The sequence below is a fragment of the Cheilinus undulatus genome, linkage group 19 (genome assembly GCF_018320785.1).
Source record: "Cheilinus undulatus linkage group 19, ASM1832078v1, whole genome shotgun sequence".
Lineage (NCBI taxonomy): Eukaryota > Metazoa > Chordata > Actinopteri > Labriformes > Labridae > Cheilinus > Cheilinus undulatus.
In genome coordinates, this window is record NC_054883.1 from 9,800,127 (window position 1) to 9,820,971 (window position 20,845).

The window sequence follows — 20,845 nt, forward strand, 5'->3', positions numbered from 1 at the left end:
TCTATAGGTGTGACGAGGGAGCAGGAAGGGCCACATGGAACAAGACAGCTCTAACGACAGTTTTAATGTTATTTAGTCCATTCCCAAAAACTGCCTTTTATAAATTGGTGTACATATTTTTGACTTTTTTGTTTCATTTAAAGCTCCTTAATACTTTCAGTTCGATTTCAACAAAGTGCACATGATTTAGATAATTTTATCCTTTACATCAGACCCCACACAACTTCCCATCTGGCCCCAAGAGGATTATTAAATTCAGAAAATTTGAGAGGGCAAAAATATGTCGTTCTATCTTTTTTTCTTTTTTTTTCCCTGAAGACTAAAGAAAACCTTCAACCTAGCAGCTTATCAGACACTAGCATTTCTGTTCTTTGGCATTGCAAACACATACTTATTATTTTGATTAAAGTTGCAGGTTTTTTTTTTGCAATTTTCCATATAAGGCTCTTTGAGAGTGCAGTTTCTTTTCTCGGGGATCTTTCCAGCATGTGTTTTTGGCCAGTCACAACATGGCATATTAGCATCAAACTCAGTGATAGGCATGAAGAGGACTCCAGAAATATGTAGCTAATATATCTTAATCGCCCCCTTGTGGCTGGCTGAAGTAAAGATGAAAAGGATTGATCTCATTCTTAAAAGCCTGACGTTCTATTAATTTTGAAAGGAAATAATATTTAAACAAGAATATTTTGATCAGATGAAAAATAGATTTTATTTCAGTTTATTTCAATGCCACAGCGTCAATCAAGAAATAGCCGGCCCTCATGAAAATGCAGTTGATGCCCCCTGCTTTACATGTTTAAGTAATGCTTTTTAGCAACATTTGACGTGATGTTAATCACTTTATCTGACAGCTACCCCCTGCCAGCAGTTTCAGCCATTAAAAATAAACATTAAAATAATCCATATTCTTATGCATGTTGTTGTTTTCTGCTTTTTTAGGTCATATATAACCTTGCAAAGCAGATGGAGACGCCCGTTTTCTTGTTTCTCACTGGCGAATCCATCTTGCAAAGCTCCCGTCTGAACTGTTTGGACCTGGTTAGAAAGTGACAGGACCAATCAGCGACGAGGGGCAGTGCTTTCGGGCGCGGCGGTGTTGTGACATAGGCAAGCAACAACAAGTGGCTGGCATGAGCACCTTGGTAGCGGCTACATCACATGTTTTGTTGCTCTGATTGGCCCGTAAAGATGTGACAGACAAAACATTCACCCAATCACCCTCCAAGTTTTCTTTTTCTCCAAAGGCTCTGCCCTTTCCCAAACACTTAGTATTGAAGGTTTCCCAGATGGATGTGTGAAACAAATCCATCTGGCGTGTCAGGTTAGGTCATATAGAGACATCAGTGTTAATTTCATTCAGTTTCATGACCTTTTAAAAAACCCTCACAGGGCTTAAAGTTGTCCGTCCCTCTTTATTACATTAATTTTCACTACTGTGATGTTAAATAAAATGTTACTGCATACCAAGGGCATATATGAAACTGAAACTTCTAAGCCCACTACCAGTGTAATGGACTCAAAAGTGCAGTTGTACCCTCTCTTTTGAAAGAATAAAGCAGCATAAATAGGACTACTTAAGTACAGCATTATGTAAATGTTCTTTTCCATTGTGTCCATATCCATAATCACAGTGCATTAAAGCTGTTTAGCCAAAGTAAAAGCTGCATAACAGACGCCTTTAAAGAAGCTCCTACACCTTATTACACTTTATCCTGATAACAGCCTTCTATAGAGAAGACAAACATCGTATCTGTCCTGTTCGTCTGCTTATTTTTCCTCATTCTCGTTCTTTTTACAAAGTAATGAAAGCACATTTGTGCAGAAATAACCGAGACGAAGGACGTGACGCTGGGGCCCATTGTGCGCCTTGCTGTGTGGCCTCGGCAGGTGAGTGTTTGAAAGCCTGCGTCTGAGTATACAAGAGCCGGGTCACGGAGCACGCCGCCCTTCCTCGCTTCTCTTCGCTTCTCGCTCGCTCTGATGAGCCCTGATAGGAAGACTGGAGGAGAGATACTCGAATGTGACAACCTGCAGGCGAGGATCAGACAGAGAATATGAGAATATGTTTGGATGTTGTTGAGATTTTCAAATGATGAACACAATTATGTCGCCGCTGCAGTAATCAGCACAAGATATTCTCCTTTCATGAGGAATAGTTTAGTGATGATGGTGATGGGCTGGGGGATGATGATATGTTCCCTTTTATCCAGATGACGTAAGTGTTATACTCATTGGAGGCACTAGGGGGAGTGGGATACACACTTAGACGACCATCCCTGCACTCTCACACACCCTGCAAATATCCCGCCAAACCTGCTGCACGCACAAAGACATGATGTCCCAGCAGCAGAGCTAATATGAAGTCCAAGCTTACACATCCGATAATACAGGAGACAGTGTGAAGTCCTCCAGATAACTTATCAGTCTTAACTCCATCTCCCAACTGTGTCTGAGTGTTTTTTTTTCTCCTCCTGTGTATTTAAATAGGCTGTGTGTGGCTCAGGAGAGAAAAAAAAACATCACGTCAGTTCGATTTGAGATTCCTTGCAGAAAACATTTGGCCAGGGAGAAGAAGGCAGGGGTAAAGATTGTGGAAATATTGACATTTACGTGAGCAAACAGAGCCTAGGTGAAGGCATTAGAGAGGGACATTTTTCTTTCAGAGCTGTGCGTGTTTGTGTGCGATCATGTCCACAAATGCATCAGTGCATGGTTGGGTCCGTCTGTCTGGGAGTATCGGCTCATATATCGCCCCCGGCAGAGTGAGTGTAGCAGCCTCTGACTGATGGTGAGTGGGTCCGGGTCAGGGCACTCGGAGTCTGATGAATCTTTCTCCTACAGTCATACAGTCTGCAGGAGGACAATGAAAATGTATGTACGCTCTCCTGGACTGGACTGTAACGGCTTAGTGATGGAGAACTGAGGAGAGAGGTAGAACAAGTGGACATCTCAACTCAACATGTGTTTATAGACTCTGAGGAGAGCAGGCATTATGCTTGTTTCCATGTGTCGCCAGGAGCCTATATTGACTTTTAGACCAAAATGGGTGTTTTCAAAGCTCCTGTAAGGAGTTTTTCACTGGTTATCAAACAGGACAAAATTAATACTGAAGACTCCTTACGAGCTACAAAGCCAAGACTGATTATTCCTACATAGTAGCTACTCTGAATGCCTGGTGGCAGACAAAAAGGTTAAAGGGAACCGGCATCTTAAGACATGTTGACCATAGAGAGCAGTGGTCATCAACTGGCCGCCTGAGGGCCACATCACCCCCACCCCCCACGTCTTCCCATCTGGCCCCAAGAGCATTATTAAATTCAAATATATATGTTGATGTATATAAGGTATCCCCTTTAAACTATACAGCCATTAAAACAAACCAAAAAACAATGAAGAGTGAAACTATTTTATCCTGATTGGATCAATGGTTGATCCATATAAATCCACCTGTTAGCCATTATTACTAAACATGATGCAGGATAGCTTTCAGTTCATTCTTTATTAAAACTGCACTTTTCTCTTGACTTGAGCCAATTCCTATGTGAGAATGAAAACCAAACACCTTTTATTTGCATGTTTTTTCACCAATCATGGCACAGTATATTAGCATCAAACTCAGTAATGAAGAAAATGACAGCCCCAGAAATATTCAGCTAAAATATTTCAGTCGCCCCCTTGTGGCTGGCTACAGTATGAGGACTGATCTCACTTTTAGTAGCTAAAAATGGTACATTGGTACAATGATACATTTGAAAGAAATAGAAATATTTAAAAAAATATATGTTAATTAGACTAAAATGCTTCTTTAGTTTAGTTTATGAAAGTCCGGCCCCCAAAGCATCCACCAAGGCCAAAAAGTTGGCCCTTGTTCAAGTGTAGTTGATGATCCCTCATAAAGAGGGTTTCAACTGACAACAGGCAACACAACTGCTCAGCCAGGCTGGGTGTCAAAACAGCTTTCTAGGAAGAGTACAAATGGCAGAAAAAAAAGAATAATATCTGCTTGAATTAGGGATACTTGGATTGGGTGGAAATCCAAAAGACACAGTGGACCATTGATATTTTATGTGGCTATAAATTGAGTTTCCTGTCATTATATGGACACGATTTTAAAACTTGAGCATGTAACATTCAATGACAACCGTGTAGAATCAACTCTGTTCCCCCTCCCTTCCTGTTCTTCTCCATGTTTGAGCTCCATAGCTCCGCCCCTCTTCTCACATGCCTCCTCACGAATGTGCATGTCTGCTGAATCGAAAAAACTGACGGTGGCAAAGCTCTCATGGAGTGATTGCGCTCCGGTTTTCCACTGAAATAAATGGCTGAATTACAGGCAAGGAAACACTTTGTCTCAGCATGAACAAATTCTAAATAGGACCGAACACCCCTGGTGCCGTTGCATCAACTTCTCACTGAGCTGAGAGGTGGAAGCGCACCTACTACAGCGGCCAATAGGAACGAGAAGGAAAATGAGAAGGTGTTGCAGAAGTGTGTTATTCTGTTAGATGGCTTCAGTAACAAGACCCTGATGGGTCGTGTTGTTTTTGTGGGCATATGGTACTAAAAATAAATCACTTACTACAGCTGTAAGTATACAAAGCAGAGCCTGAAGAGAAACATCCGCCCTGTTGATCAGTGATCGATGTGGAACTGAATTAATGTCAAACTTTAGTTAAAATCAAGCTTTAGCTCAGTTGTTTTTCTGTAGTTCAGTGATTCATTAAGCTACTTCTTTTCTACTTTAGCTGATCTGTAAAAAGATCGACATACTCAGTACTTCTTTCTTAATCTGGTTTGATTTAACGCCTGTTAAACCTTCATTTTGTTTATAATGTGACAAATTCACAACAACTCTGAACTTTCATATTATGTTGTGTAAGCTGCTATAGTATTAGATCCATTCACTTCATGAAGTGTTCATAGAAAAAACTGAAGTATTTGATCAACTGGAATTCATCTTAGTTTTAAAGTGGCTGCTTTATTTAATATGTGATAAATATTGATGGACTTGACTTTTTTTTGGTCGTACCTATAGAATCAGACGTGCTGTATATGTATAAAATGTTGAAATAAATTAAATTTAAGGTCTCAATTTCCTTTTAAAGTAAGCGGAAGCAAATGGGTAGTAGTACCAACTGTTACTCTCCATCTGCGTGACAGGCCTGTGTCCATAGCTGGCTTTTATAGAGCTAGAGCTTTTTAAATCCAAACTGATGTAGTCTAGTGTTCTCAGCACTCAGGTCCTTGGGTAGAAAAAAACGCCCTCAGCGTTACCTGTTTTTGTCGCTACACATAAGCGTCCTCAGTTGAAAACCGTTCAACTTTTGGAACATCGCTGCGCTCGTCAATGCCACTTTTCCCCCACTTGTCAATCAAAATCAAGAAGGGGGCAGAACTTCTGAGAATAGCGGGAGAGAAACTGATCTGAGTCCCCTTTCTTCTTCTTTTCAAGGGTAGTTTTCAGGTCTGCAGCTGCTTCCTGTGTCAGGAAAGAATTTCTTTACATTGTCTGCATGTCTTCTGTGTGATATTTCTTTGAAATGTAGAAATATGAAGCACGCAGAGCTATTTTAAAACAATGCTGCAGATTCTACCAGGTGAAGCTGGATTCATGGAACTGAGGTCCTGAGCCCTGCCAGCACAAAAAAATCCAGCAATGGACACGCACTTCTTCCTTGTTGTCCTTTATTCTGAGAGGACAGCTGAAGAGAGAGAGGAAATATTGGAAGAAGAAGTGGGGAAAGACTTTTTCATCAAACAGCACAGAGACCAGGAATCGGTCCCTCAACCACTTCATCGAAAACTATGCATATGGGCACCTTCTCCACCAACTGAGCTGAACCGGCCCACATGCTTGTTTTTTTTTAAATGCAGCTCTTTTCTCCTACCTGAAGTTCCTTAAGCAAAGCAGGTCTGTATCCAGAAAGGAAATTGATTACCCTTAGTTTAAGACAGTTCAAAAATCCAAAAAGAAACAAAAATGATTTTAAAACAAACTTTCCACTCTTTGGTCAGCCCCAAGTGGCAACCTCCGGTCTTCAAAAATTAAGCGGAAGTGCAAAATATTGCAATACTGCAAATGTCCACTTGAGGCTGGCTGCGGGAACACTGGAAGTCCTGTCAGAACACCTGTTAAAAAGCAGTTTTTTACACTAGAAATAAACCGGTTTACAGCCTGGTTCAAAAAACCAAACGTGTCTCATTAGCTCATGTCTTCATGTGCTCACACTGTACGGGGGGTGATTTTTTTTTTTTTTACCACAATCTTTTTAATTATATTGAGGAAAAACCTCACTGCACATTGATTGGCACGTTTCATTTGATTGACAGATAGCTTGACCGGCAGAAGCTACATTTCTGTCAACCAGAATGCTAACTAGCTGAAAGGAAGTCTAGCTGAGAGGAAGTCGAGCTCAGAGGGCGGGCCGTTCAAAAATCCAGTGCACCGTATTCATTACAAACAGCAGAAAGATAACGTTAGCAACAGTGTGAAGCACTTGTATCGCAGCTTTTTCCCCTCAGCCCTCAGGAGTTTGCAAAGCTCAAAACTAGAGCTGAAGGAACTCTTCACATTGGAGGCAATTGGCTACTGAGAAAATGTTTTTTGTTGCTTGTGTGTGCTGTTGTTACAGTTTGACCAAAATGCTTTTTGTAGGTCATATTTACTAAATAAAAAGTGAGCAGAGGACAGATTTGTTCAGATGAGTTCATTTTGTCAGTGACAGATTGAAATTTCCCCCCTCACTAGGAGACTTTTTTACCAAGTTTGAAGGCAATGAGCCATTTTGAATTGAATAAAACGCCTTAAAAGTTAATGAGATACAAATTTCCGCAGTGTGGATCTAATCCTCACTTCTGACTCTCTAATATTCCCACTAAACGGCCTGTTTGGATTTTCCCAGAACTCGATATTGTGATGCACAGACTTTGTTGATGATCTCTCACTCGTGTTGTGTGTTCATCATGAGAATCTCAGTCATAACTGATTTAATTTTGATTTGACAAAACTTGTGGTAATTGATCTCACTGCTACATTCCAGCATTCAGAATTATCCTGATTGGCCCACAGGGGAACTACAATTACAGCTGAAAACAATGCGCCATATTTGTTGTTGATTGGCCCCGACTGGGTCTTCTCTTTTTTTCATGGGAAATGACATGCTTATCGTTGCTTGTTGAAGCTTATTTTGAAGACAGCCCTCCCAAAGACTGTGAAATCACTGTTTGTTTTTAAGCCATCAAAACTTCTGTGGGATTTTAGACGTTACAGGAGACACGAGTGTGATTTTTTTCTTTACAGATTGCTTCAAAATGCCTATTTTTCCCAAGCACTGCTGGGAGTTCTTACTGAGTCTGGTGGGGTTGTTAGATTTTATTTCATGGCCAACCTCAGCAACCTTAAATATTTATTCTGCTCCAGGGAGAGAAGTCTGCTGCTGACTGCTGCTGACCAGACAGACAGAGGAGAATATAGGCAGAGCGAAGACAGCTGGGTTATTGTAGGTAGGGAGTCAACAAGCTGGTCAGCTGTTGTAGGCAACTTTGGACAGAAAAATTTGCCCTCAAATAGAGGGACCAGTTCTTTAGAGCTTAAGTTTGAAGCATCAACAATTTAATCACATGCATTTTGTCATTTTGATTACTCTTGTCATAAAGGAATTACTTTGTCCTTGTTGTTTTTATGCCTCTGCACAAAGGATGACCAGGACTGGAGGTATTATGTTTCAAGTTTCCATTGGCACATGCATCGAGACCATTCTTATGAATGCTTTGAGGGAATTTGTTTAAATTTTGAATGTCCACTCTGAGTCAAGGATGAACTGATTTGATTTTGAAGGAAAATAGAAAAAGTCATGAGCCGTCATGTTCATCTCTTTCTTGTGACCCTGATTAATCAAGAATGCTTTCAGGGATTTTCTTTGAACTCCAAATGTTCTCTCTGACTAAAAGAGTGACCAATTTGACTTTATTGGTTGAATTTAAAAGGTCAGGGTCATTTGGCCTCGTGTTCATCCCTTGCTTATGAAAGCCGCATCAAAGTAATTCTTTAAATCAAACTTTGCACAACCGTGCACTCTGGTTTCAGGATGAATAGATTTGATTGTGGTGGTCAGGGTCAAAGGTCATTAGGCCCTGGTCCATCCCTTGCTTGTGAACACAAAATCTCCAAAATGCTTTTTGCATTAATATCCACTCTAACTCATGAATGAACTGTATACATTTTGGATGTCGAAGGTCAAGGTCGCTGTGACCTCGCATCTTGTGAGCACAATATTTAAAGAATGCTCTTGAGGGATTAGGCACAAACCTATGCTTGGATTCGAGGGAGGACTGATTAGATTTTGGAGGTTAAAGGTCATAATTTCATGCATCAATTAGACACCCATACACTAAACCAGAGACATCAGAGCCTTGCACCTACATCATTAACCCTCTGAGATGGCTGTTTTTATATACAACAAGAAGAAAAAGGTTATAAAATGTTAAATAACTTTTGAATCATAAATTGTAGCCTCTTACATTTTTCCCTCTAGAACCTAGCCGTTGTGCCGTTCCAATGATGCTATCCATGCTTATAAATTCTCCACAGAAGCTTTTCTAGTGAACCTGAAACTTTGATGACTTTCTGGGGTCTTTAAAGACTAAATCCACACCAGAAAATTTGATAGTTAATGTCTTTTAATCAATTTTTGATAGTTTCTTTCACTAGTAGCTAATGCTAACTGCCATTTTGTGTTCCAGAATGCTTTGCGACGGGTTGTGACAACAAATGGCATGCTGATCTTTTATGCTTTGTCAAATTGCCCAGCTCTAACTGCACAGATCTTGACGGAGACAGCTTATGGGTCAATCCCATTTCTACCCCTTAGCCCTTATCTTAGCCCTTTCCCTTGGTTTTGTGCGTTCATGTCAGATGAAGGGGTATCCCAGTTCTCTTTTGAATCGAGGGCCAAGGGCTACATAGCCCTTGAAACTAAGATTTTTCAGGACCACACTTAAAACCAAGGGGTATGATGAATTTCCCACCACGCACTGCTGTTGATCTGCAATGTGTGATTATGAACAGCAATCAAGTGGTGTCTCATTTCTTAAGGGAAGGTTTTCACCCCTACCCATTACCGCTCTGTTTCAAGGGGCAAGGGGAAGGGGTATGGATTAGAAATGGGATTGGCCCTTAATATCTCACAATGGAGAGAAAGAGAGACAGAGAGCCTGTGCTGTGAGAGCCCCAAACTGTTGCCAAAAAGCTGGAGGCATAGCATTATCCAAAATGTCTTGATATGCTGAAGCATTAATATCGGCCTTCACTGGAGATAAGGGGCCTAGCCCAAACCCTGAAAAACAGTCCCATACCTTTACCCTCCTCCACCAAACCCTACAGTTTGCATAATGCATCAGTCAGGTAACGCTCTCCCGATACTCACACAAACCCAGACTCATCTGTCACTCTACAGAACACATTTCCAATGCTCCACAGTCCAGCGTCACTGAGCTTTACACCACTCCATCAGATGTTTGGCATTGGACTAAGTGATATGAAACCATGGAAACCTGTTGTTCCTAAACGCCTCCACTTTCTAATAATACCACTTAAGCCTGACTGTGAAATATCCATCAGGGAGATTATCATATCAAGAACCATCTTATTGCAAAGGTGGCATCCATCCATTACCAAGCTTGAAGTCACTGAGCTCCAATGACCCATTTTGTATCACAAATGTTGATTGCATGGTTAGGTGCTTGATGTTATACACCTGTGGAAGTGTGTCTGATTGAAACATCTGAATTCAAAAATTAACAGGTGTGGCCAACTACCTTTGTTCATATAGTGTAGATCTGCCTGATGATGGACATGGAGCTACCCTATCCATCTGCTTTGGAGGTTAAAATTTTCTCTTTCTTTACTGTTGTTTTGCAGCGTCCTGGGCCCGGCGTTGACTTTCAGGATCGGCCACAATCCTAAGAACATATCCACAGCAGATTTGGTTCAAGTTGCGGGTAAGACACTGCAATTTTTCCTTTATTTGACATGTAACCTATCACACAATAACCCTTCTGACACCCTTCATTGCGATTCATCTCATTTTCACTCTCCAGACCACTCCGTCACCGTGTGTGCTTCAGTAAATGAGAACACAGATTAGAGTCTCCAGATACAGTAGATAGGCCGGTGTTCATCTTGTTCAGACAAACCCCCGTCCCAAAGAAGATTATCAACAGTGTGTGATGACAGATGACCATCAATTACTGAGATGATGAGTCCAGTGTGCACACATCTCCCGTATACACACAGACACTCGTATACAGTGTGGCGGACACTTTATTTTGCTTCTATTATGTCAAACATCCTGACAGGTTGAAACAGGCCTGCACCAGCCAATCACTTAGAGTGTGTGGCTGTGTGCGTGTGCTGTGTTTGATGTAGACTGATGGAGAGCTGTCACCCACAGAAAGCAGGGTTGTCAGTATGCACTGTCTCCGCTCCCTTGTTCATTGTCTGCGCTCCGATCTGCCCTGCGTTGGTGTGGAAGAGTGTATAATGTGCGTGTGTTTGTGTGACTTTGTCCTTGCTTTAGTCGGAAATGACTTTGAGAAGCACAGCAATACTCCCAACAGTCAATATCATCCAATATCACCCCTCTGGAATCAACATGGCGCTGTTGTTATTGGCTGAAATGTGTTGCTGCTCCTTTTTCTTTTTTTTTTTTTGTGCGGTGATGGTTTTTGGCACCAAGTCGTGATGAGCTGGATGACGGCTGATGATACAGATTTACCGCAAGAAAGGTTAGGCCGCAGGTTGAGCTTTGCTTCAGTGGTTTAGAGTGTTGTATTGCACTTTCACTGTCATCCCCTGTTTGTTTGACATAATGAGCAAATACAGTCAGCACTGTAGATTAACCTACACGCTTGAGCTGTAATACTGTATGAAAATATGCTTTCTCCTCTATTTCTTATCCATCTCCACCTTCATCCCTTCCTCTCTTGTGTGGCTGGCTTTGATGAGGTGGCGTGTGGCGAGAGCTAATGACAGGCGTGAGCGCGGCTGAAATGTCACACCAAATGTTAAGTCAACATGATCATCAGCCTGACCCACGTTGATGAATTATGAATACAGCCCACCTGAATAATGATTTGTTAACGGTGACAGAACGAGCCTTTCAAACTGAATGCATCTGAATATAAACGTCAAAGGGCTTATTTAAAGCTACGTTTGCTACCAGTGAGCTGAGAACCCTTCCTCCTAGAGCTTCACCTCCGGGGCAACCCTCCTACTATTTTGCCCCCCTTCTGTTTCCACCACACTGTGAAGCGAAGTGGACTTCCCACTCCTCTGCTGCTATCAAAAACATCAGGAAGTGGAAGTGAGGTGAAATGGACGGATAGAAAGTAGTTGGTCAATATTAGACTATCATCAGCGTATACGTTTCCCAAAATTTGCAGATATAAAAGAAAAACATAAAAGGATCCCTTGGGGTTTTGAGAATTATGTCTTGATGTACACCATGGTACACCTGTAATTGGCTGAAGATGTTTTAAGCTTTTATGGAGCAATGAACCAAACAGTGAAGACGAGTCTTTACTTTTAGTCCAAGCATTTATTTTCTTGCCTAAATCTGGTACCAAATCATGGTAGTGTTTTCTATCCAGTCTGACAAACCCTCGGATCCTTGCTTTCTACAGCTGAGAGGCAGAAGAGATACAGATGCATCGTTTTTTGACAGATTTACCCATAGTGGAGAAATATTATGGATTTTCAATGTCTGAAGAAAACTACCTAACATTGTAGTCTTGTTTTAGTCACCTTGACGAAAAGATAACTTACTATTAGTCGTTTTTTGTCATCAAAGATCTATTTTTGGCTCGTCTTAGTCTAGTCTTTCTCATAGAAAAAAAATAAGTCAACAAACATTTTTAGTTGTAGTTTTAGTCTGAAATTAGCTCAGTTAAGCACCAAATAACACCAAACTAGAGCCAGTGGCAGAATAAGCTGTTTGGCATCAGCAGAAAAGATTTGGAGAAATGTTTCACTGGTGCAACCTGCATACCCAGCTCTGCTGCTCATCCCATAAATGCATGTTCCTTACAAATGTGGCGCCAATTAAAAGGGAAATAACAGGATTTTAACAGTGTAAGATTTATTGCCAAGAAGCATTGTTACAACAAAGAAAAAATCTATCAAACACAAAAAATAAAGAGTGATCCAGTGGTATGTTTCTCTAATTCATAGGCATTTCAAAGAATTACTATTAAAACATGGGGGATTTTAGGACATTTTTCTAACATTGTAACATTTTTAATATACTTAAATGGTTTATTTCCGTTTTTTTGTTTGTTTGGTTTTTGTTTTTTTTTTACTTAAAGTAATTTAGACTGTTAATATTTGTGTTTTTTTGTGTGTTTTTTGATGGTATTGGAAAAATAGATTGTATAAATTGTTAAATATATGGGATTCTAGTCAGTTTTACAACAGTATAACAGTTTCATTGAACTTAATTGGCATAATCCAATCCAGTAAGTTCATTTTGTCTTGTTATTTTGATTACTTATCTTGTGATTTTTTTTCCAGACAAACTAATTATAGGATATGAGTTTTTACCTCAACATGTTTCACCAGTAATTGCAGTGTATGGTGGGAAATTCATTATACCCTTTGGTTTGATTGTCATCTGCAGTCTTCCATAGAAGCAACATGTCACTCTGGTCAGGTGACATCTCTGAGGAAGACAGTCGAAACATTTCAAGGTAAAAAAACATCTGCTACAGTTATGTTGTCCGGGGAAAAAAAGAATCACAAGACAAGTTAATTGGCATAAATCCATTTTTGTTTTTATTTTGAGTCTCATCTCCGCTAAAATTTACTCAGTAGTTCAACACTTAAAATTTTTGTTAACGTCTCCTGTTAGAATATTGACATAAAACTGATGGACTGTTACCATTATCATTGCATTTTGATATGCATGCAATTTATGGAAACCTTTTTTTGAAACCATAAACAGGCAAGAAACCATATATGCTGACTTTCCTAACCTTGATTTTCACCAGAATAATATGAAATATGTAGAAAACTGACAAAAGTAAAATCAAATGATGGGATGTCCATCAGTAATGTTCTAGAGCTTAAATTTTGAATTTCTTAGTATTTTAAAGAGTGCCGTATAAAGGTTTAAAAATGTCAAACACTATTGTATACAAATGGACAAGCAGGCCTAAGCCCTCCCCTCTTCATACTACAACAATGTGAAGATTTTTCTTTAAATAACTCAAAAACAGATTGTTTTGAGGTGGTTTGTATCAGGGATCCCGGCCCGGATCTGAGTACACTTGACCCCAAAAAACAGTTCATTTTATCAGTGTGAACATAAGTGTGCAGGGTTTGGGCACCGTGCCCAAGTCAGCTTGAAGAGGTGGTCTCAAGCATGATTCATGTGTACTCGAGCATGGTCTGCTGGAGTTGTGAACACAACCGTGCTTGATTGCGGGGTACTTATCAACGTAGAAGAGAGTTGTAGAGGCAATTTTAAAGGTCTCTGGTCTCTTCAAAACCTGTCGTATCCACGCAGTACTGGCCTGTTTAATCCTTTGAGCTGCACGGTAGATATAGAAGTGTCAACCAGGCAATGAGCGAGGGGTTTCCATGGTTGCACCTCCTTCTTTCAATGCCGGTTATGATATTGTTGGGGACAGATGCAGGCTGGATAACTCTTTGAACCAAGGAATCAAGAATAGGCAACATAATCCATGCCTCCATGAAAGAAACCATTGAAAAAGGAAAGTGATTAACTCAGTAAGGAGTTGTTATTTTCTGAAGAAATCACTGCAGGCACTAGGAGGGAGGGTGAACCACCAGGTGAAATCTTGTGTGCAATTAACATTTTAAAGACAGAACTAAAAGAAAACTTTGCATCAAAATTGAAACAGTTATTAAGTCAATTCTGTCTATCTTAGCCAGGTTAAAACTACTCAGCATCTTGGAATAGTAGAAGATGATGCCTTAATGCTGAATAAATCAACAAATCAGCTGAGTCAACAGGATGAGAGTCTGTCGGCAAAAATAGATCCTATTCATCACTTGTTGGTATTGAAAGGGTGTTTTGAAAATCATCTGGTTATCAAGCACAAAATGAGTATAATATATAATACATTATAATATATATAATATTTTTTAATTTTGAAGGAAATATCACCAAGAAAACATGAAGACAGAGTAAGTAGGAAGTAGATGTAGCCTGGAAACTTTCTCTCAAAAAGATCAGTCCAATCAGTTTCCGTTCTATCATTATCAGAAGTCCCGCCCATTCTTAAATTTTGATTGGCCAATGAGGAAGAAGTGACATCAATGAGTGTTTTAAGAGCTAAATAATACATTGACTTTACACTGAAAAGAGGATAAGTGCCAGAAGTGAGGGAAGAAATAAGGCTGTAAATGACATGGGTCAAAATGACAAGAGTAAAGTTGAAATATTGAGTATAAATTCAAACCTTTATTAGACTATAACAGACAGCAGATCATGACTGTTTCTTGTATGGATGAGCATGGATTTAACAACAAAGACATTGTGTCTCTTTAAGCTCATAAACACAGTATGAGCTGACTTTATGCTCAACATTTCAAACCATATTTCAACTTTTTTCTTGTCATTTAAACTTTATTCTCATGACCCTCCCCCAAAATGGTCACAAACTCTGGAGATGTCAAAAAGAGTTTGTGCGTAAACCCAATAACTCCCATTGATTGGAGGTGCTTTAACAAAGCCAAAACTTGTAAGTCCATTGGTCCAAAACCTTGTAAATGCATGTGAGTTCAGTGTATGTCAAATACTAAAAGTTAGGGATGCACGTTATTGGATTTTTGCTGGTACCCAATACGCTGATATTTACAGACGCATTTTAGCCGATACCGATATTTAAATATGCTTTTCAGACAAGTTTCAGTCCTTTTGGACACATTTTAAGGTTTGAGGAACTTTAGTCCTTAAAAACACTTTAAAATTTAAAAAATGAGGATAAATAAAGAAAAGACCTCAACTGACATAGGTTTGCTGATTCAGCTTAAAACTCCACTAATTTATTAGTATATATGGACAGAATTTAGTAGATTTATGCTGGGATACACAGCCAAAATGATGGATGTAAGTATAAGCAGAAATATCGATATCTGTGGATAGCGATATTTGCCTTTTTAAGCCAATATTTGCTGATACCAGACTGATAATATCATGCATCCCTGCTTAAAATGTAATCAGAATATACTGGTCACTGACCTTAGAAATGCATAATTCTGACTTTGAGATTTCACTGTTTGGCTTTTTGTGCCTGTTTTTTAGAGAGGAGGACAGTGGATAGAGTCAGAAACAGGGATGAGAGAGTAAGAGCGAGACATGCAGCAAAGGAGCCACAGGCATGGAGGTACATGGAGGGTGATCTTCAAGCAGCATCCTCTGGTCCTCGAGAGTGAAGTCAATGTGGAAGTGCAAAAAATTGCAATACAGCGAGTGTCCACTTGAGGCTGGCTGCAGGAACACCAGAAGTCCTGTACACAACACGTTAAAAGCTGTTTTTGTATTGAATGTATTGAGGCCGTAGACTGCCTGCTTCCTCAGGCTAATCAACTTTGATGCATAGGCTATTGGTCTAACCGAATCAGTGTTAAAGAAATCAACCTTTGGAGCCCTTTATGTATAGTATAGTTGAACTGGTGCAAAGCTTGTGCACAATGGATCAGACAGGAACGGTCTTATTTCTTTCTATATTTTCTCATGTTAATCTATGAATTTTTCCCGCTAAAGTGTGGTATCGGTCTCAGTTCTCAAGAACCTTGTCCCTATCATGGCTTGCACTACAGATAGCATACATGCCACTGAAATCAACACAATACTCCTACAAGAACTCAGATGAGAAAGTCCTCACTGCTGAAGGAATCTAAAAAATCAAACTGACACCCACATGTAGTGACCACCTGGGTATTCCTAGCTGACCGTTGCCTTGTGTGACTGTGCATAATGACGTGGCCTCTTAATGAACTCATCCAACCCCTGCTGCATACTGAGCTCAACCTGCTGCTGAGAAGCTGCACAGCATGCTTTATAGCAGTCATTACACTAAAGAACCAAGAAGTTAGTATGCTGTGAAATTTTCAGAAAACATATTCCTCTAAACTGATCATTGGAAACCATCGAGAAAGAGATTAGTGCTTTAGTAAATCCACTTTTTAGTGCTTTGCCAGAGCAGATGCCAAAAATTTCTTCACATTAAGAGACAAAAACAAGAAAATAAAAGACGAGAGTGATAGACATGGATACAGACATAAAGAGTCGATAGATCTCAGGCCTTGTAAAAGAGAGCTACAAAGTGTCAGGGCCATAAACTCAAAGGTGAATGCTTCTTTTGTTAAGGTAAGAGTAACTATCAACTATCAAATTCTTGTTAGAAAAGCAGAGATTGCTACTGATCGTTCAAGGCTTCATGGGCTATTTAATGAAATATTAGGTGTTAGAAAATGTGAAGCTTGACACAGGATCACTGCTTTTTAGATTTTATGTAAAGCCAGTAAAATAGAGCAGACTTACATCAGACATTTTCAAGTTTGGTCAGAAGATTTGGACCACTTCAAAGTAACCTATAGAGAGGTTTATCAAGACAGGAGAAATGTCGAAAGCAAAAAAAAAAAAAAAACCACAATAAAATAAATATGAGAGAAAGTGGGCCCAAGCAATGCTTCTGAATGGTTTAAAGACTTGAGCTAGACAGTGATTGGGAAAGGGCAGAGCCTTTGAAAAAAAGCTTGGAGGGTGATTGGATGAACATTCTGTCTGTCACATCCTTACGGGCCAATCAGAGCAACAAAACACATGAGGTAGCCGCTACCAAGCTGCACCCCTACCAAAGTAGTAAACTCCATAGAGAACTGCATAAGGCGAACCATGGCGACTGCAGACATGTCAGTACACGACTTTTGTTGTTTCTGAAAAGAAAATGACTCACTGCTGTTCTTTTTTCTTCTTTTAAGAAGAAATGATGTCAAGTTCTGATAAAACTGGCGCTGTAGCAGCATCCACACTAATGTCTTCGGCCATAATTGCACCGGCCTCTTGTTACTGCTTGCATACGTCATGACTCCGCCAGCACTGCCCCTCGACGCTGATTGGTCCTATCACTAACCAGGCCCAAACTGTTCAGACGGGAGCTTTGCAAGATGGTTTGCCAGTGAGAAACACAGAAACGGGCGTATCCATCTGCTTTGCAAGGTTAGGTAAAATGTAAGTAGCGCAATAAAAAACTGGTAATGGAAACACCTGAATTTTGAAAAACCTCTCAAAAATCGCTGATATTTTTTTACACTCTCATGAAGAGGTTTTTCCAGACATGTGGATATAGAAATATATCGCAAAAGTGCAATGGAAATGCTTTTTCCACATTTAAACGTCACAGGACGTAACGTACACTGTCATTCAACATGGCGTGGTACGTGTGGACAGAAGAGGGCACAAGACTTTTGATAACGTCATACTTATACCCTTATATGTGGCTTTTGCCGTTATACAGACTTTGCCACTTAACTTTCATCCGTTGCCTTTGTCTTTTGTTCAAAATTGTCAAGGCAACCACTGTAGATGTAATCATAACCGTACAAACACACAACAGGTTTCTAAAGTCCAGCTTCTTTGCAGTGGAGTCACATGAGATGAGATTTTACAAGAATTGCGAGGCTCATACCCAAAACTCACTTCAGTGGAAACACATTCAAAGCGCAATTGTTCTTAGTCAAAATTTAAGAAGTATCACTTTTATTTTGTGAAAAACTGTCATGGAAACCCAGCTAATGATAAAAGACATGATTTGATGACATTAGAAGGGAGTGAATGTGTTCCTTGTTAAAGTCATCACTTACAAAAAAAATCTATTTGATGTCCATTGATAAAAACTGTTTTAGGACAAAAATCACATAAGTGGTAGCAGCTTTAAGTGCTTTAAAGATATGACTTTTTTTTTTTGACTGGCTGTAAAATGGACTGAAATGACAATGAATGCCTCTGTTTGACCAACAAATGCAAACAGAACCACTAGCTTGAAGATGAATTACTCTTTCAGGTTATTTTTAACCTTTTTAAGAAACCGGTTCTGTGCAGTGTTGATTTCGTTAGCTATTTTTAATGTAGGTTAGTCTTTAGATCAAACAATGACAGTGTTAATCAAGTTCTGATCAATGAAATCTTAAAAACATTTCAGTCCTGTTTTAGTCAATAAAGGTTTAGCTGGTGTTGGATCACGGCTGAAATCCATAAGTGAGCAGTGTAGTATAATGCTGAGTAAGACTTTATCAGTGCCTTTTGAGACATGAATGGAACAAGGAACAGTTTTATAAGAGAGCAAAGAAAACATTTGTGATTTTGCAGATGCACAATGGAGACAAAATTAATTTAAGTGGCTCTCAAACTTAACATTGTGACTCTTCAGATGCTGCCCAGTAACATTAATGTCTTTGAAAATGAAGCTTTTGCTTTGAATTTCTGTTTCTAAAATAAATGTTTGAGTCTTGTGCTGTGGTTGTTAGAGGGTTTTGGTGGTTCCCATAGGAATTTTATTTTTCCAAAAAGGCTGTGGTGTATCTGTTTAGCAAAGACTGTTCCAGAGCTATTGGGTAGTAAATTCAACATTGTCAACAAAGATCTTATTTAAAGCTTCAAGGGTTTAGCATTTCTGCTTAACTACTCTCGTCTGGTATACTGGTTTCCAAAGCTGCCAGTATACATTTACTCTCCTGTTTATGGTTATTTTTATGTGTTGCACTGGGAACATGTGCATTCAGATGCTCCAACATTAAAGGTTCACTATAGGCTACCCAGACTGTACTGTGCAGCGTCTTAGCACAGCTCCGCTACATTCTGCTGTCCATCTATCTGCCCATCAGTCCTATTTGAAGTGTTCAATGGACAGAGAATAGACAAAGAGACTCAGCTGAAAGGCATGGACAGTATAGAGGAGATTTGATAACTCATTGAAAAGCATCTTTTGGGCAGCAGGTTCTTAGCGGCTGTGTGGTGAAAGGCCTGCTGGGAGGTCTGACTGTATTAGTGGAGGTAGAGGCTCTTGTGTTCTGCTCAACTGGAAAACCGCAGGACAAAGACCGGCACTGCCTAATCCCTGCTCGGCTGCAAAACAAAAGAGAAAGCTGCTGCTTTATCAAAACTACAAGGCATTCTGTGTGTCCGCGTTTGTGCGCGCGTGCGGATGTGTGTGCGTGCATGTTTGTGCGCCTTTTTTTTTTTTTTTTTTTTGCAGCTGTGTTCATGCTGTGCCAAGAAAATGATTTATTCAATATTTGATGAAGTGGCAGCCAAGCTGTTAAAACCAATGTTGAAACGTGTTGTTTAGAACTGCGCTTCTTTTTGCCTTCTCACTTCCTTCTCCATCTCAGTGTGATTTCTGAACATACAAATCAGCTTCACTCGGCTGAAATTGGATCTGCTACCACTGATTTTGCTCACTTAAAAGCCGCATTTTGAATCTGATGATTGATTTCATCCACTATTATGTTGTTATGTAGGCGGATTTATGCAGAGGTAGGATCTTGTTGTTTCGTTAAGTGTACCTAATTCCATCTTATTTTTTTAAATTGTTTTTATAGTGAGTTGTGAGTTTTGAAGGATCATATTCCAAATTAGAAACACATTTGTGGACGATAATACCTTCATTTTGGGTTCCTCATGGAGGATTTTATTTTATAACATTCATATTCAGTAACTTTTAAAAGGCTTTTGTAGGGTCAAAAGTGAAAACGTGAATTGCCAAGGAGCCAATAATAGGGAAAAATGATTAAATAATTGTGAAAGTGATATAACTGGATAGAAAAAGTAGGGAATTAGGGGGTTAAAAGGTGGTGACAATGGGCCAGAAAATGGCAAAACTGGGTTAAAAAGTATCTAAAAATTGGCATCAAGAGGTCTAATGTAGCAGAAAAGGTTTTAAAAAAGGCAAAAAAGGACAAAAAGAGGCAAAATAGGCTGCAAAAAATGGCAAAAGAGGTCAAAAAGTGGCAAAAATGGGTTTAGAGATTAAACAAATGGGAGGAAAGTGGCAAAAAATGTGATACAAGTTGCTGTAAAAGTGGTGAAAATGGGTTAAAAGAGGTTAAAGAGTGGCAAAAAATGGTGAAAATTTGGACAGAAAATGTGGACAGAAAAGGGGTTAAAAGTGGTAGTAATAGGTTTAGATATGAAATAATGGATTAAATTGGTTTAAAATGGCAACAAGGGTTAAAAAGGGCAAATTGGCAAAAATCAGGGAGGAGAAAAATGATTAAAAGTGGCATTAAAGGTTTATAGGTGGCGAAAGGACAAAAAGTGGCAGATATGGGGCAGAAAGAAAGGGTCAAAGGGGTTTTAAAGAAAGGGGCAAAAATGGTTAGTAATTACAGATATGGGCAGAAAAAGTGTCAAAAAAATATCAAGAAGGTTAAGGCAAAATGGGTGAAAAGTTGAAAAAAAGTAGCTGGTTGCTGGTTGAAGTGGGCAGATGTGGACCAAAAGTGGGTTAGGGGGTTAAAAAATGGTGAAAAGGGGTTAAAATGGGCAGATATGGGTTTAAAGAGGAAACAATGTGTTAAACTGGTAGAAGTGCCAAAAATGGGTGGAAATGGAATAAAGTGGCACATTTGCTGGAAAAAAAAAATGTAAAAAGATGTTAAAAAGTGTTCAAAAGGGGTTAAAGATGATCACAAATAAATATTGTCAACATTAGAACCCAATAAAAGCTTGACACAGGTTTCAGCTCCATAATGATGTAACTGTTTGAAAGGATGTCAGCATCATTGCTGCTGATCCAACACATTTATTGAAATCAA

General features: G+C 39.5%; 1 protein-coding gene across 1 annotated transcript in view; it reads left to right on the forward strand.

Annotated features, from left to right (window-relative positions):
* ptprn2 (protein tyrosine phosphatase receptor type N2) overlaps window positions 1–20,845 on the forward strand; it is a 250,356-nt gene that overhangs the window by 87,789 nt on the left and 141,722 nt on the right. The window contains exon 10 of the mRNA XM_041813639.1: window positions 9,923–10,002. Coding sequence (XP_041669573.1) covers window positions 9,923–10,002 — 80 coding nt within the window. The remainder of the gene's footprint in view (window positions 1–9,922; window positions 10,003–20,845) is intronic.